This window comes from Astyanax mexicanus, chromosome 8 (genome assembly GCF_023375975.1).
Source record: "Astyanax mexicanus isolate ESR-SI-001 chromosome 8, AstMex3_surface, whole genome shotgun sequence".
NCBI classification, from domain to species: Eukaryota; Metazoa; Chordata; class Actinopteri; order Characiformes; family Acestrorhamphidae; genus Astyanax; species Astyanax mexicanus.
In genome coordinates, this window is record NC_064415.1 from 7,034,100 (window position 1) to 7,050,163 (window position 16,064).

Genomic DNA, 16,064 nt, shown 5'->3' on the forward strand with positions numbered 1-16,064 from the left:
CGCTTTTCTCACCTAAATAAACAGTTTTCAGGAGAGAAATCGGTGTAGATTAACATCCAGTGCTCGTTTGACTTTAAAAGAAAATGTTTTTTTTTTTGTTAAGAATTACAGTTTTGTTTACCTAAATTAGCCTAGCATTACAAGAAAGGAGGAAAACATGGCAACACCCCTGTTCCTTGCTAGTGTCGCATAATGCGCCTTATAATTCAGTGTGCCTTATAGTGCAAAAAATACGGTAGTATTATTGTAGCATCAGACAGGATAAAAATGTTGTATAGTCCATGCAGGCTAATCCATTTTCTTCATCACTATGATTATATGCCTTTCATAAGACAACTACGGCCCTTTTAGGCTTACACATGTACTCTTCTCATGTTCGTAATAAGTAGGTAATTCTTAACTCAGCTTAAGAATACAAAACAAAACAATTTTAGTGCTTTTTGTCGCATCTTCATGGTACATCTGGCCTTAAGGTTTGTGCATTTGAACAATTTGTTTATTTATTTATGTGTTTTGTCTGTATATTCAAGCAGGTCGTTTATTTATTGTTTATTTCATACTATGTTTAAATACTAAGCAATTTTATTCTGTTTTGTTGTCATTGAGTATTAAGTATTATTATTAATGTTTGTTTTAGCAGTATTTGTGTTGTGTACAGAGATAGTTTACAAAAGTAGCCCTCTTAAAGTGCTAGTAATCTATAAATATTTTATTTTTATCCATGAATATGGATAAAAACACACAATCATTGTATAAATTTGGTACAACAAGTGATTTGTCCAACATTATCCATTTCATGGTTGAAAATTTAGTTTTGTAACTCAGAAACTGCTTTCTACCTCATCACAAACTCGCTTTTTCCTAGCTAAAAGACACAAGCTGTACAGGGCTAGGATAGTAACGTTAGCTTAAAAAAAAAGCCTTAGCATTTGTTTGTTGACCGAAAGTCTTTCTCTGTGTAAAATTTTACTTATGGGAATGTTGGGTGTTTTGTGTTTGTGTCAAATGTTGCTGATTGGAATATTAACAGCATTAGCACCTCAGCTATTGATTGGAGGAGGTTACTAGTGTGGTGTAGGTAATAGTGAGTATTAGTGCTGGGCTGTATACGGTTCATGCGGTAATCTGGAGGGGAATTTAGAAACTATATGCATTTTTCACATACCGCCACACCACTAGAGGCGCTGCAGAGCACTGTGTAGAACAGCACCGCCAAAAAAAAGCACACAGCTCGCTAGATAATGCTAGCCAGTTAGCATAAAAAGCTAACACAGCTCAGTGGAGCCAAATGCTCCGTCCTGCCTGGAGAGAAATTGGAACAGAACTTATAGAACTTCTGCTGCTGCTCCTTACAGTAGGAGTAACTATAGCCCTGTTTAAATATATTAATAATTTAGCTTAAAGGATAATATTAATGCACACTGAACTGAATATATTTGTTAACTGGAGAACCAAGAGAATTGTGATAATCTGCTTAAATACTTTAATGCCTCTAAAGGCTTCAATAATAATACACTGTAAAATTGATATTAAACTTTTGTCTTACATTTGAGAAATATGTCTTTTGAATAAACATTAAGTATTTAGGTTAATTTATAGTGTTTATAAAACTATTTTAAATATTTAGTTTTGTAAACGATGTGTTTGGCGTGTCTCTTTTTAAGGTCTATTGTTTATATTCTTCAGCCTTTTTTCTGTGAATAAAATCTGATTTATTCATATATTGTGTAATTTTGTGTGACAAAGTAAATCCAATAGTAATCAAAGCCTTAATTTAAAGACTTAGTGTTTTATATAATATATACCCCTAACAGTACAGTAAATCACAAACCTATATAAAAGCCCAGTCATGGAAAAAAAAACTATAAATAAATTATAGTAATACAAAAATAGCGTGATATACCGTGAAACTGTCAGAATCTTGCAAAATACCGCCCAGCACCAATTAATGAGTATAGTGAGTGGGAGAGTAGAGTATAGGAGTAGAGAATGTGCCCTATTACAGCACTCTCTCTTGGTTTTCCAGTTATGAAATACATTCAGTTCTGTGTGCATTAATATTATCCTTTAAGCTAAAGTATTAATCAATTCTTACTTAGTTCATAGATCTCTTGAAATATTAAAAAAAATATCATCTCAAACATCTATATTTCAAAACTGTTATAGTGTAATGTTTATTTGACACTTTACTGTTGATTATAAATCAATGAAATCTGTTTGCAAATGATTTCAAACATTTGAACGGTAGTTTGCATATGAAAGATTAATGAACAAGTCTTTATTCTTGATCTAAGTCTGCTTAATCCATTGTCTTGTTTTTATTCCTTCCCTTCGCTTTCCTCTTGCAGTCTATTTTGTCAGACTGAGACTCCTGGCTCTCCTCTGCACTGTCCGAATCTTCATCACCCATCATCTCCTCCTCGCCCTCAAACTCCTCAGCGGGAACAGAAGACTGGGGCTGTGTGATCGTTTCATTCTGTCCCTTACATCTCCTTTTCTGAGGAACATCGCTGAAAGGTCTACCTATCCGTTTGCCCTTCTTTGTTGGTAGATACTTGGTGTCGATGCCGTGCTGTCGCAGCAGGTGGTTCTTCAGGCTGACGTTGTGGTTGAAGCACTCTCCACACTGCTCACACATGAAGGGCTTCTCTCCGGTGTGGAGACGCATGTGGGATTTCAGGTGTCCAGCCTGGTTGAAGGAACGTTCGCAAACATCACACCTGTAGGGCTTTTCTCCGGAGTGGATGAGCAGGTGCCTTTCATAACTGGTCACTTTGAAGAACCTCATGCCGCAGGTGCTGCACAGGTACCCTTTCTTGCCACCGTGGCTTTTAAGGTGTTTGTTTCGTTCATGAAAGTCTTTAAATCTCAGAGAGCAGTTCGGACACCTGTACGGTAGACCTCTGGTGTTGTGGACCTGCTCGTGGCGAAGTTTGGACTCTTTCGTGGTAAAGTTGATCATGCAGTATTTACAGAAGTGCGTATAGTTCCCGTGGAGTCTACGATAATGAACCTTTCGCCCGTTCTCTGTGAGGAAGCGTTTGGAACACAGTTCACAAGAGAAAGGCTTTATTTTACACTCACATACATGATGCTCATCCTCCACCCTGTTTAACTTACCGCAGTCTTCACAAGTCTTAAACTCGGCCGGTTGCTCTGGAGCACCGTGTACGGTAATGGCGTGTTTATGGAAGCTGACTCTACTGTCAAATCGAACCGGAAGGTCCTCCAAACTCTGGATCCCAACACTGTCCTCAGAGACGCACTGCTGACAGCAGTAGACCCTTTGGTGCTTTTTAATTATACAAGAAATTTCAACATGAGCTTCACAGTCCAAACACCAAACGTCGGGTCTGAAGGTCTTCTGAAAGGGTTTGTGGGAGGTGGAATCTTCATCAGCTTCATCGTCCTCCGAGTTCTTAGCGCTTTCACCCGAGGAACTTGGCAAGTACTCAGAGTCTGCTTGGTCCCCCTCTGCATCGTCTTCAGCATCACTCAAGGCTTCTTCTTCTTCTTCTTCTTCTTCTTCGTCTTCGTTAGAACTTGCTCCTTCCTCAGCTGATGCCATCGAAGTGTCCTAAAAGACATAAAACATACAATGCATGTTGTCAATGCTTGTTGTCTCCTCTGCCTTCTACAAAAGGAAGGATCTGCAAGGGTCCAGATTCAACAAGACCTTGGCTGATGACGGAACAGAATGACTTTTAATATAAATCAAACTGTAAAGAATTTGTCTACATTAAAAGCTCTTCTTTCATATCATCACCTCTGCAGTCTCCTGGAGAACTGAAAAACTTCTGGCCAACTTGGCCTTTCATTAATACAACTTTTGTTCCAAATCACGATTCAACAATCACCTGTTGTTTAGTTAAGTTTTCCATACTGTCTGGTGTGTGCAAAATGAATATCTAGATAGATAGAAGGAAATAAGGCAGCACACAGAGATTCTGTTCTGCTCTCTTTTCAAACTTACATTACACTCCTTCCCAGCCTCTTCATCAGCCTTGTCCAGGTTTGTCTGCATTAACAGGCTACTCTCCAGATCTGTGTCCTTTGTGTTCAAGTCCAGGACATCTTTAACATCCGACACTTCCTGGGTAATAGATGAACTGTCGGGAGTTTGAAGACAATCATCGTCAGCTGAAAGAACAACGGACACCTCAGCTATCTGCAGAAAAACAAAACAACAAAAGGAGTCATCGAGGATGTCACAGACATCCCACCCTACAAAAAAACAAACAAAAAAACAAAATGTAAAAAAAATGTAAAACCACCTCATATACCACCCCAGTGCAAGTGAAAAGTTTGGACACCAATTCCCATTCAATATTTTTCTTTATTCCTTTATTTTATGTATTTCCCACATTGTAGATTAAGGGACAACAATTAAGGGACACATATGCAATTGCATAGTAAAAAAGGGGTTTGGCCTCCACAATCAGAATTGATCAATCTGATCAGGTTAATCAGACATAACCAGCAGATCAGACATATCAAAGATTAGATAGAAGAATTTCAGACAGAAGTAGCAAATTGAAAAGAGCACATAGAAGAAGCTCAGACAGAAAAAGCAGATCAGATCATTTAGATAGAAGATCAGACAATCACACAGAAGACGATCAGACTGAAGAAAAATAGATCAGACAAATGAAGATCAGACAAAAGCAGAAGATTAGACAGCCCAAGCAGAACAGATAGTAGAGTATCAGACAAGAAGATCAGACAGCAGAAGATGATATAGATAAGAAGATCAGACAGAAGAGGATCAGACACAAGAAGCTGTTTAGACATAAAAAGATCAGACAGAAGAAAAATAGATCAGACCGATGAAGATCAGACAGAAAAAGGTCAGACAGAAGAAGATCATATAGATAAGAAGATCAGACAGAAGAAGATCAGATAGATAAGATCAGACAGCCAAGCAGATCAGATAGAAGGAGATCAGACAGAAAAAAAGAAGATCAGACAGATAAGAAGAAGATCAGACAAGTAGTAGAAGATCAGACAGATCAGATAGAAGATCAGACAGATAAGAAGAAGATCAGACAGATAAGAAGATCAGACAGATAAAAAGAAGATCAGACAGGTAGTAGAAGATCAGACGGAAGATCAGACAGATAAGAAGATCAGACAGAAGGAGCAGATCAGACAGGAGTCCCTCAGACTGTCTCACCTGCTGATCTGCTGCAGGCTCCGCGGGCTGCTGGTTCCTGGAGGGGACCGCGGTGCTCCGCAGCTTCCTCAGGCCGCGGAGGCGCGCTGAACTCCGGCCCCGCGGGCAGCAGAAGTCCCGGGGGCTGAAGTGTGCGCTGCAGATGCGCAGGTCTAGCCGCCGCAGCGCGGGGAGCGGCGTGTTTACATCCCTGCCCAAAAACCTCAGCCACCGCACCAGCCTCCGCACATCCGCGTACGGTAGCCGGTGGAAGCTCAGCGGGCCCTCCTGGCTCAGGGTGTTGGGGCAGGAGAGCACAGCGCAGCGCTTCATCATTTTATTACTATTTTATTATTATTATTACATTACTGCGCCCAGAACTGCGCAGAGAGAACCCTGCAACACAGCGCTGCAGAGCAACCACTGGAAGGACACTTTTCAAAATAAAAGACCCTCATAACTCCTTATACCTAGTTAATAAAACTACAAAACAGCATACAAACATTATCTAAAATAATGAAAACTAATGATAATATTTATAAAAAAAGCCCATAGGTAGGCATGTGTATACAGAAGCGGTTAAAAGTTTTAAAACACACTCATTTCTCCCTTTATGTTTTTTATGTTTTCCATTTAAGCTGTTCATTTCCAGTAAATAATATATTCCACTTATTTATATGTATGTGTTTGAGTAAAATGGACTACATTTCTCACAAATTCGAAATAGAAATATTGTCATTTAGAGCATTTACTTGCAGAAAATGAGAAATGGCTGAAATAACAAAAAAGATGCAGAGCTTTCAGACCTCAAATAATGCAAAGAAAACAAGTTCATATTCATAAAGTTTTAAGAGTTCAGAAATAATCAATATTTGATGGAATAACTCACAGTTATCACAGTTTTCATACATCTTGGCATGTTCTCCTCCACCAGTCTTTCACACTGATTTTGGATAACTTTATGCCACTCCTGGTGCAATAAATCAAGCAGTTCAGCTTGGTTTGATAGTTAGTGAACATCCCTCTTCCTCTTGATTATATTCCAGGAAGGTTTTCAATTGGGTAAAATCAAAGAAACTGATCCTAAGTGGTCATTTTTTTCCCCACATCTGTATAGTCTTTTTAAAGTAATGTGATAATCCCTATTCTGTCAAGAACTACTTAACTACTCAAAGAGAAAAAATGTTTAAGAAATGAAAGTCAGTCAGTCTGAAACATTTAAAGAACTTTAAAAGTATCCTTAAGTGCAGTCACAAAGACTATCAAAAATGTAATGATGAAACTGGCTCTCATCAGGACCACCCCAGCAAAGGAAGAACAAGAGTTACCTCTGTTGCACAGGATAGGTTGAGTTATCTTTAGTTAAGTTACCTTATCCTGTGCAAGGAAAGGAAACTCTTACTCTTCCTTTCTTGGGATGGTCCTGATGAGGGCCAGTTTCATCATAAAAGTTTTAATGGTCTTTGCAGTGACCGCACTTGAGTAACCTTAATTTTTTTCTTAAAATCATTGTTTCTTTACTTAGTTGAGTATTTCTTCATATTATATGGATTAGAACTCAAATAGAGGTATTCACTGTATACCTGTAACTCTACCTCTTCACAATTTGACAACTGATGCTCTCAAACACATTAAAAGGCAAGAAATTCAAGTAATTAACTCTTGATGAGTTCAGCACAGCTGTTAACTGAAAGCCTAAATTCCAGGTGACTCTACCTCATAAAGCTGACTGAGAAAATCTAAAGCCAAGATGTGCAAAACTGTCATCTAATCAAGAGGTTCTGCTTTTTCAACTAATGTCTTAATATCTGTGTATTTTATTCATGCTTTTTTTAATGATGTATCCAAAACGACACAATCATCACTGTATATTTACATTAAATAATTTTAATTTAAATAATAAAAAAATCTTTACGTGCTTACGTCACACGCACACTTTCTCACAGAGCATCCCACGCTGTATTCTGGTTACCTGAGTAACTGCAGGAGTACAGGAGCTATCTATCTTACTGTGAACATGGAGATACCAGAAGATCAGGTCCAGCCAGCTGTGAAACTGAAGAAGCCCAGAGTGAGGACAGAGGAGAGCTGGCAGGCGAAGAGGGAGCGGGACAGGGTGCTGGCTAAGACCAGGATTAATATCGGCTCTGCTTTTGAACAGTGGAGAGAGCTACGGGAGCTGAAGAGCTTCAGGAGTGATACAGAACTGGCCATTTTTCTGCTGCACAGGTAACGTGTTGTATGTATTTATTATATTTTATATATTTATTATAAGCATAGCTCCTAAAACAGGGAGCCTGATAGAGCCTCTCTTACTGTGGTGTACATTACAGCTGCAGATTTGTCTGTACAGCACATAGGTGTGCTGTCAAATTGTGCTACCTTGCCAAATCGTGCTACTGAAGTGTCCCAGACACTAAGTGAACGTTGAATCAACGCTAATAACTTTGTTTCCATCGCTAATGCACTAAAACAACGTTGATTTTTTTTTTTGTGCATATCGATTTTACGTTGATGCAACAATAATTCAACGTTAGTCATACAGGTCTATAAATATGTATATATTGTCTGTATTCTATTCAATCAATCAATCAATCAATCAACCTTTATTTTCACTCGGAAGTACATTTACATTTACAAATAGAGGGATTGACATGACAAAGAAAATAATAACTACATTTAATTATTTAAAAATAACAGTAAATAAAATATAAAATAAAAATAACAATAAAAAAACGAATTGAAAAGAAATGATAATCAAAAAAAGATGACTAATACAAAAAACTGTTTAAATTAAGCTAAAACTAACTTTCACATAGTAAAATAAAAATATATTATAAATAAATAAAATAAATATATTTTTTAAACAACAATAATAATAGTAAAAATAATAAAATAAAATAATCAAAATAAGTTAAAAAGCAATAATATGAATTTACATTTATCAGTAAAGTGATCTACACTATTCTTGCAGAACTTGTAGAAAGGAAGATTTAAATAATAAATATTATTTTTATTATTTGTGAAAACCACTTTTCACCTAAAAGAAGCATTGTTATGGGTGTAGATTCAGAGCCACAACCATTTAAAACATTTATTTCAGTAACGATAATTAAATGTCAGAATTAAAACATTGCCTAATACGCATTATCACTTAATGTTAAATAATAAAATTGTTTCAAGGTGTTTTTTTTCATAAACCTTAAAAGAAAAAAAATATTCAGGGGTATATTAAACTATTGGTAAAAAAATACGAAATAGCAAATTCTATATAATATGTTCCCTGCAGGAGTCTCTAGGCAAGATCATTCATTATTTTTATTTTTTTTGGATAGTTAATATAGCCTATTTTATAATAAATTAATAAAAAATATGAGAATATATGTATTTAGAAAAATGTATTTCAGCGCATGCGCAGTGCCCGTACGAAGCACATAACGTTGGGAGGCAGAATTCGACAGAACACCTGTTCGTATGATAGCTCGCTAACTTTGCTTGTTTTTACCGCAGTTTAAAAGATAAAACGCTAATTATTTCGGCTGCTATAGATAAACGGAGCGCTGGGTAGGTCAGATATCTCTCTGCTTAAGTGGATAATTTAGATATTTAGCTTGTATTTTTAGCAAAACTCCTGCACTCTCTGTACTAAAGTTAGCCTGTTATCTCGCCAAGCTAAGCTAAGCTAGTTAGTTTCTTGTTTGAATTTGGGGATATATATATTTAGAATTGCGCTCTTTCTCAACTTTTTAACACCATAACCTAATCGCTATACCCACTATAAACTACTATAAACTTGCTGTATTAATGTATAAAACAGAAAACATTAATAATGCTGGTTTATATTATTATAACTGACAAAGCCACAGCAGTTCCGCTTTCACTGCCAGGGTTGCCAGATTGGTACAAAACCTTGTACCTGTCAAAAGTTTGGACACAACTTAAATTTAGTGTTTTTTTATTTTTTTATTTTAAATATTCGGCATTGTAGATTAACACTACATTTAATACTAATTAGTATTAAATTAGTATAAACAAAAATAAACAAGCAAACAAAAACAGAACATGTTTTATATTTTTAAAGTAGCACCTCTTGTCATTTCCTTAGTCAGCTTTATGAGTTAGAATCACCTGGAATTCGGGCTTTCAGTTAACAGCTGTGCTGAACTCATCAAGAGTTAATTACTTGAATTTCTTGTCTCTTAATGTGTTTGAGAGCATCAGTTGTAAAGTAGTGAAGAGGTAGAGTTACAGGTATACAGTGAATAGTGAATATTTTAGTAATGTTCTAATCCAGATTATGTTAAGAACTACTCAACAAAAGGCCAATCCGGATGGGATTAGTTTCTCAGGGGGTCCTGAGTTAATTTTCTCTTTTATGGGGGGTCCTCTGTGATTTTATTCTCGTCCAGAACGACCATGTATGTGTTTTTCATAGACGTACTTTAAGAAAAATTACAGGCTTGTTTTCTTTGCAATATTTGAGGTCTGAAAGCTCTGCATACTCTTTTTTTGTTATTTTAGGCATTTTATATTTTCTGCAAATAAATGCTCTAAATGAAAATATTTTTATTTGGGAGAAATGTTGTCCGTAGTTCATAGAATAAAACAACAATGTTCATTTTACTTAAACATAAACCTATAAATAGCAAAATCAGAGAAACAGATTCAGAAACTAAAGTGGTCTCTTATTGTTTTCCAGAGCTGTACGTGAAAGTGGGTCTGGAGACTGAAAAGCACAAACTAATTAGAATTCTGACTGAAATTTCTGTGTTTTCACAGTATTTCAAAAGAAAAACCCATGGCAGAAACATACTACACTACACCCAGAACAGATTGGACTTCATCAGATGAGTCTACGAGTTCAGTGTCGGAGAGGTAAGAGAACGTGTTAAAATGTCTAAAATTCATTTCTCTAAAAAAAGGTTAACTTATTATTAAAATTGGTTAAATTAACATATATTTTTTAAATTACTAGTCCTAATTGTTAAGTTCAGAAAATGCCACAGGCACTATATCAAGAGTGTGCAGATCTGTCCTCAAAGATAAATGTGATACTTCGAAGAATCTAAAGTATAAAACATATTCTGGTTTGTTATTAAAAATAATTCTTTGTTGTTTCTGTTTAGCTTCTTTTTAGATTCTTCAATATTAAATTTACAATGTAAACACATTGAATAACATTGAAAAGGTTGTTTTCAAACTTTTGACTGGTACTGTAAATAAGCAGGACACCAATTTCCTGTGACCAAGGATGCAAGCATGACCAAAACACTGTATTTACCTATTAAACACAGATGTGGACTTGAATTTCTTGCATGTTTTTTTATGCATTTAAAGCAGGAATAATGCCACAGGCATTGAGAACAACAGCCAGTCTTCAAGAAATGGTGAAGGCGCTCATCAGCAGGACAGAGCAGCATCAGATGTGCAAAGGAAGCCGTCCTGTCGAGATGAAGAAGAATGCTCTGATTTATCTGAGTATGTTCTTTTTTACAGGATTATTTTTTAAAGGGGAAAGTGTGTGATAAAAGTCAAGGTAATGTTTATTAATCATTAATACAACCACAATGCATGCTCTTTTGTGTTTCAGGAGCAGTTATGTAATATTAAATAAGGAGGTTCTGGTGACGATGATGTTCTGCTGTTTGGAGTGCTCCGGCGAGTGCATGGTTCGAGGGAAAGGAAAAGGAGGGAATCTCCTACTGAGACAGGACTGTCTGATCTGCCGTAATTACAGAGTTTGGACCTCCCGGCCTGCTCAAATCATAAAGGAAGAGGTGTGTATATCTGGACATCCGTTTGTTTAACTTGTGTTTTCCCATTGTTCCAACAGAAAGTTGACACACAATTGTCTGATATAGTATTTGACAAATAGTAAAGTGTACACTGTTCAAAGAAATTAAGAAAAAACTTTATCATCACAGTAGAGGTGTAACGGTACAGTACGTGCAAACGCATTCAGTTTCGCATGCAGGATCAAGTTTCCCTTTCTCCAATCCAAGAGAAGTCGAACATCGAAAGTGAAGATTTTAACGAAACTTCAGTAGCAAATGACTCAACTGAGCCTGCTCAATGGTACACAGGCAGTCTTTAGGAGACTTGTGGAACCAATGAACGTTACATGGAAGTGTAGCTGTAGCACTGTTGCTATTAACAACTCGCTACTCAATTAGCCTGCCCTGAAGTTAAGCTCAGACCGGACACATTGCAGGCTGGAGCACAAAAGCAGAGTATGCAGATAATTCACTCATACTGTCTCTCTCTCTCTCTCTCTCTCTCTCTCTCTCTCTTACTTGCTGTCTTTCACTCACGCTGTCTGTCTATCACACCATCTCTCTCTCTCTCTCTCTCTGAGATATTATAATACGGCTCAAAATGATCTAGTCTGCCAGATCTAAACCACACTACACTATTCCAGCATTTAAAAAAATAATCATGATTTTAATTAATTTCTAAGTGATTGACACCACAAATTAGGGGTGGGCGATATGGCCCTAAAATAATATCACAGTATTTCTTGGTATTTTTGTGATATTTCAAGAATACACTACTGCACCAAAATGAATATTACATTTTTCTCATTACATACGGTATGATATGACACACCCTTAAAAATACAAGAATTGTATCAAATTTGTTTAACAGGAGTCAATGATCCAGAATGTCATGATACTAATAATGCGCGCTACATATCTCCATATATCCAGAATTAAAGTAAAATAAATGATACTGGACAGAGATAATCCGTCTCTACTAGATATATAATGGGAATGAGAACAGTGTGAATTTTTCTTTTGCTAAAAAAAAGTAAAAAAAAAGTAGTACTTGGAAAAAAAAGTAGTACTTGATGTAATAATTAGGGGTGGGTGATATGGCACCATATTTCAGGGTATAATATCATTCATGATATTGAAAAATGTTGGTGATATTATCGCGTACGGTACGATATGGCACACCCCTACCACAAATATAATTTTATTTTGACAATCTAATGCTGATATTTCTTAAAAAGAACTTAAACACTGAAATGCATCCAGTAATATGCTTAGGAAAAATATTAGTAGTTTAATCAGTTAAAGTAATGTTGTTGTTTTTGTTCTTAATAAAGCGCCACAATCAGGCTCATTGGATGTTTGTTCCAACAAGATAAAAAAGATGGACAGTAAAAAACAAAACCACAAAGGCAGCAATGAAGCACTAATGCAGAAGAACCTGGATTAGTTTGGGGAACCTAGGCTAGATTTTAGATATTGAGGATATGTGTTAAAATTTGAATTAATCTGTATTGGTGTGGATTAGCTTTTTATTTCCTTTTTCTCTGTTTTCTCCAGGTAGCAGATTTGCCTGTAACAAGAGCTGATAGTGATGCAGAGGAAGACTTGAGCACAGCGTGGAGAAGTCATGGTGACAATTCTACTTTAGAGCAGGAGGACAGACTGGACTTAAATGCTGTTCTAGAAGAAGCCCACGCTGTTCAGGAAAACACACAGGCTGTTCCAGAAGAAACGCAGGCCACAGGTAGCAACACTGGTGTTGCAGTAAAAAAAGAAAAGGAAGATGATGGTGAGAGGGAGGTGGAGAGTCTCTTGATGGAGACGTATGAGGATCAAGTTTCGCTTTCTCCAGTCCAAGAGAAGTCCAACATCGAAAGCGAAGACTTTAACGTGACTTCAGTAACAAATGACTCAACTGAGCCTGCTCAAACATCAGTGACTGCTCAGAAAGAAGATTCCAAGAAGATCCTTGGAAAAGGAGAGCAGGGACAATCAGAAAACGAACCAAAAACAAGCGATTCTAGTTCGTATGAATCTACGGACAGCTCAGATGAAGAACGCTGCGATAAAGACTTTACCCGTAAGCGTCAGAAGATCTTTCAGAACACTGTTAAACCAATATATTGGTGTGTAGACTGCGGGGCAGTTGCGCACATGCAGTGCACAGTCCGGAGACACCATAAGATCTTTGGCTGCCCAGCCTGTGGTGTCGAGGACAGTGCTGAGGGCAGCAAGTTTAAAGGCTTTTCAGTTCATTTCAGTGATAAAGAGAGTTTTCATAAGCATGCTATGGAAGTGCACAATGCGGTAGAAATCCCTCACGAACGCACAGCTTGCCCAGACTGTAATAAAACCTTCAGGGTTCTTCAGGGCCACGTATGCGAGTACAAAATCAAACCGTTCTTCTGCCATTTATGTCACAAGCGATTCGCCACAGAGGTCGGACAGAAGGTGCATTACCGCAGGCTGCATAAAGACTACACCCACCTCTGCAAGTTCTGCATGGCGGTATTCGATTCGAGAGCGTCCAAACTCGACCACGAACAGGACCACAGCGAAGACGAGCTGCCCTTCCTCTGCCCAGACTGTCCTGAACAGTTTAAAGACTACATCACGCGTAACGAACACCTGAAAAGCCACAGAGGTCAGAAGACTTACCCCTGCCACAAATGTGATCGAATACTTACCTCTCTAAACGGATACGAGAGGCATGTGCTCACCCACTCAGGAGAGAAGCCTTACACCTGCGAGGTGTGTGAACGTTCCTTCAGCCAGGCCGGACACCTGAAGTCTCACATGCGTCTCCACACAGGAGAGAGACCCTTCATGTGTGAGCAGTGTGGAGAGTGCTTCAACCACAATGTCAGCCTGAAGAACCACCTCATGAGGCGGCACTGCAACGATTCCGCTCCTGTCTCAGGGGACGAGAGCAAAGCAAAAGGTAGACCCACAAGAAAAGCAGGCAGAAAAAAGCGAGCAAGGAAGAGCTTCTCCAGTTTTGCTGCTGCTGGGGAGCTGGATGTGGAGTTAGATGAGGAAATGGACTATTGGGAGGAGAGCCAAGAGTCAGACGACGATGGGGAAGAGAAGAAAAGAAGATGCCAGAGGAAGAAATGGAAAGAGGAGACGGAATGAGGCTTTCGATTATTTTTTTTTTAGAAGGACTTTCCACTTGATTGGATTAATTTACCTTATTGTTATACAAGGTAGCTGTTTTGTCAAAATGTTACTAAGAGCGTTTCACACCAGCAATATTTGATTCGATTGAAACAGACTCGTGGTGCACATCAATTCAGCAGGTGTGCAATCAGTAATCACACTCGGGTAAGGACTATAAGAATCGTATCAAGGCCTGCAAGAAGCAGTGGTCTCGGTCTGGTTCCAAACTAACTCTAGAGCAGAGACTGTAAAAAAAGATGGACGTTGTGTCGCCGTTTCCATTCATTCAATGAAAATAAATCCAAAATCTTCCACCATGTTGGCGATCCTGAAACCCGAGTCTGTAGAGCGCAGTAAAGACCAGAGGAGGGAGAAAGACTGTGGAGAGACCGCCTTCTCATTTAAATAACCCCGCCCCTGAAGGCTGCCCCCACAGAGCTATACACAGTCTATGGTCCCACCCATACAGTCATTGGTCCCACCCCAGGCTAGGTGTAACCCAGCACTTTTACAATAACCACACCTTTTTTAATAGAGCTGAATAACGATTTAAAAAACGAATTCTGTGGGGATATAAAAAATTGACAATATAAACAGAGGTTACACTAACTGCTGCATTAAAATAAAGGAGGTAGAATTACAGTATATTGGAAAAAAACGTGATTGAAAGTTGGTGTGTTTTGCCATTTAAACCTATGGGGATGGGTGGGGTTACACAGCTTTCTGCAACCAAACAGCAGGAGGCTCCCGACCTGTGGTGGCTTCACTTTTGAGAGACAATGCTCTGTCCAGCTGTACACAGTCTGTGCTCTAGAGCATTAAGTTTGTGGTGAGAATATGAACGTGGGTCTCGATCCGACCCAAATCCATTTATACTACAACTCTATTAACTTTGAGCTACACTGCTGTTCAGGTGCAGTTTAACTTGATACATCAGCTCCAGGACCCCTGATCACATGATGGTTTGGTGTTGGACCATTGTTAGCACTTATTGGCCGCTGTGTTGGACTAGACTTGTACTACACATCATTTTAAAGGGAAATGTATTCTGACTGGGAGAGTGCTTCTTAGAGATGGTTGCAAACTAAACCTACAAAAAGTGTGTGTTTTCACTGCAGTCATTTCTGATACCATGGCCAGTGAGTGTTGCTAGCAGACAGACTGACTGACATTTTTTTTTTTTTTACAGATGATGTCTGTTCAAGGAGATAATAATTTGAACATTATTATGAACTTGAGTAATCAGATAAGTGAAAAAACAAACATCATGCATAGACTAATAAAACTGAAAGAAATCAAAGTGACCTGGGCTTCCTGAAAACTATCAGTCTTAGTAAATAATAAAAGAACTGAGCCAGTTCTGTTCAGAGTGATTAGTCGAACCACAAACATTGATTCAGCAAGGCCAAATATGCAGTATTTATTTAATATTACGGCCAAAAAAACATAGAAATGTGTTGAAATTAATATCATTATACATATTCTGAAATTAAAAAAAAAAAAAAAAAAAAAACAGATGCACTTGGGCCATGTAAAATTCTCTTAAACACACAAAAATATATAAATAAATAAAAAATGTATACAGTTCCAGTCAAAAGTATGGACATGCCTACTTAATCTCAGTCAATGTGTTTTCTTTTTTATTATTTTTTTACATTGCAGATTTAATGTTGAAGACATTAAAGCTCTACAGGTGCACATGCTGAACAAAAAGTGTTAAATAAACCAGAAAGTTTTGTACTTCCGATTCTTCTACGTAGCACATTGCATGGGCATATTCCAAGATGACAATGTCAGGATTCATGGGGCTAAAATTGTAAAGGAGTTCAGGGTTCAGGGAGTGTGAGATCATCAATTTCACACATGGATTGAGAGAGAGTTCACCACAGAGTCCAGATCTTAACCTCATTGAGAATCTTTGGGATGTGCTGGATGGAGAAGAGCTGCTGTGTGCAGTGGTCAGACTCTACCATCATCAA

The 16,064-nt window shown here is 37.8% G+C and overlaps 2 protein-coding genes across 2 annotated transcripts; one reads left to right on the plus strand and one right to left on the minus strand.

The window, feature by feature from the left end:
• Nucleotides 1–2,149: 2,149 nt before the first annotated feature.
• LOC103032836 (zinc finger and SCAN domain-containing protein 22) lies at nucleotides 2,150–5,573 on the minus strand. The gene is made up of 3 exons (XM_007241004.4): nucleotides 5,174–5,573; nucleotides 3,974–4,168; nucleotides 2,150–3,577 (listed from the first exon to the last, which is right to left on the minus strand). Exons 1-3 carry the CDS (start codon nucleotides 5,486–5,488, stop codon nucleotides 2,300–2,302), a joined length of 1,788 nt encoding a protein of 595 aa, XP_007241066.3. The 5' UTR covers nucleotides 5,489–5,573; the 3' UTR covers nucleotides 2,150–2,299.
• A 1,512-nt stretch (nucleotides 5,574–7,085) lies between these two features.
• On the plus strand, nucleotides 7,086–15,598 carry LOC107196829 (zinc finger protein 28). Its single transcript, XM_022661994.2, has 5 exons — nucleotides 7,086–7,381; nucleotides 9,932–10,027; nucleotides 10,490–10,630; nucleotides 10,743–10,929; nucleotides 12,484–15,598. The coding sequence occupies exons 1-5, from the start codon at nucleotides 7,170–7,172 to the stop codon at nucleotides 14,059–14,061; spliced, it is 2,214 nt and encodes a 737-aa protein (XP_022517715.2). The 5' UTR covers nucleotides 7,086–7,169; the 3' UTR covers nucleotides 14,062–15,598.
• Nucleotides 15,599–16,064: the final 466 nt, after the last annotated feature.

Coding starts and splice junctions, on each gene's coding strand:
- LOC103032836 (XM_007241004.4), bottom strand. CDS start 5,488: ATGATGAAGCGCTGCGCTGTGCTCTCCTGCCCCAACACCCTGAGCCAG. Junction 4,169..5,173: donor AGCCTGCAGCAGATCAGCAG/GTGAGACAGTCT, acceptor GTTTTTCTGCAG/ATAGCTGAGGTGTCCGTTGT. Junction 3,578..3,973: donor AGGCTGGGAAGGAGTGTAAT/GTAAGTTTGAAA, acceptor TATGTCTTTTAG/GACACTTCGATGGCATCAGC.
- LOC107196829 (XM_022661994.2), top strand. CDS start 7,170: ATGGAGATACCAGAAGATCAGGTCCAGCCAGCTGTGAAACTGAAGAAG. Junction 7,382..9,931: donor GCCATTTTTCTGCTGCACAG/GTAACGTGTTGT, acceptor GTGTTTTCACAG/TATTTCAAAAGAAAAACCCA. Junction 10,631..10,742: donor GAATGCTCTGATTTATCTGA/GTATGTTCTTTT, acceptor TTTGTGTTTCAG/GAGCAGTTATGTAATATTAA.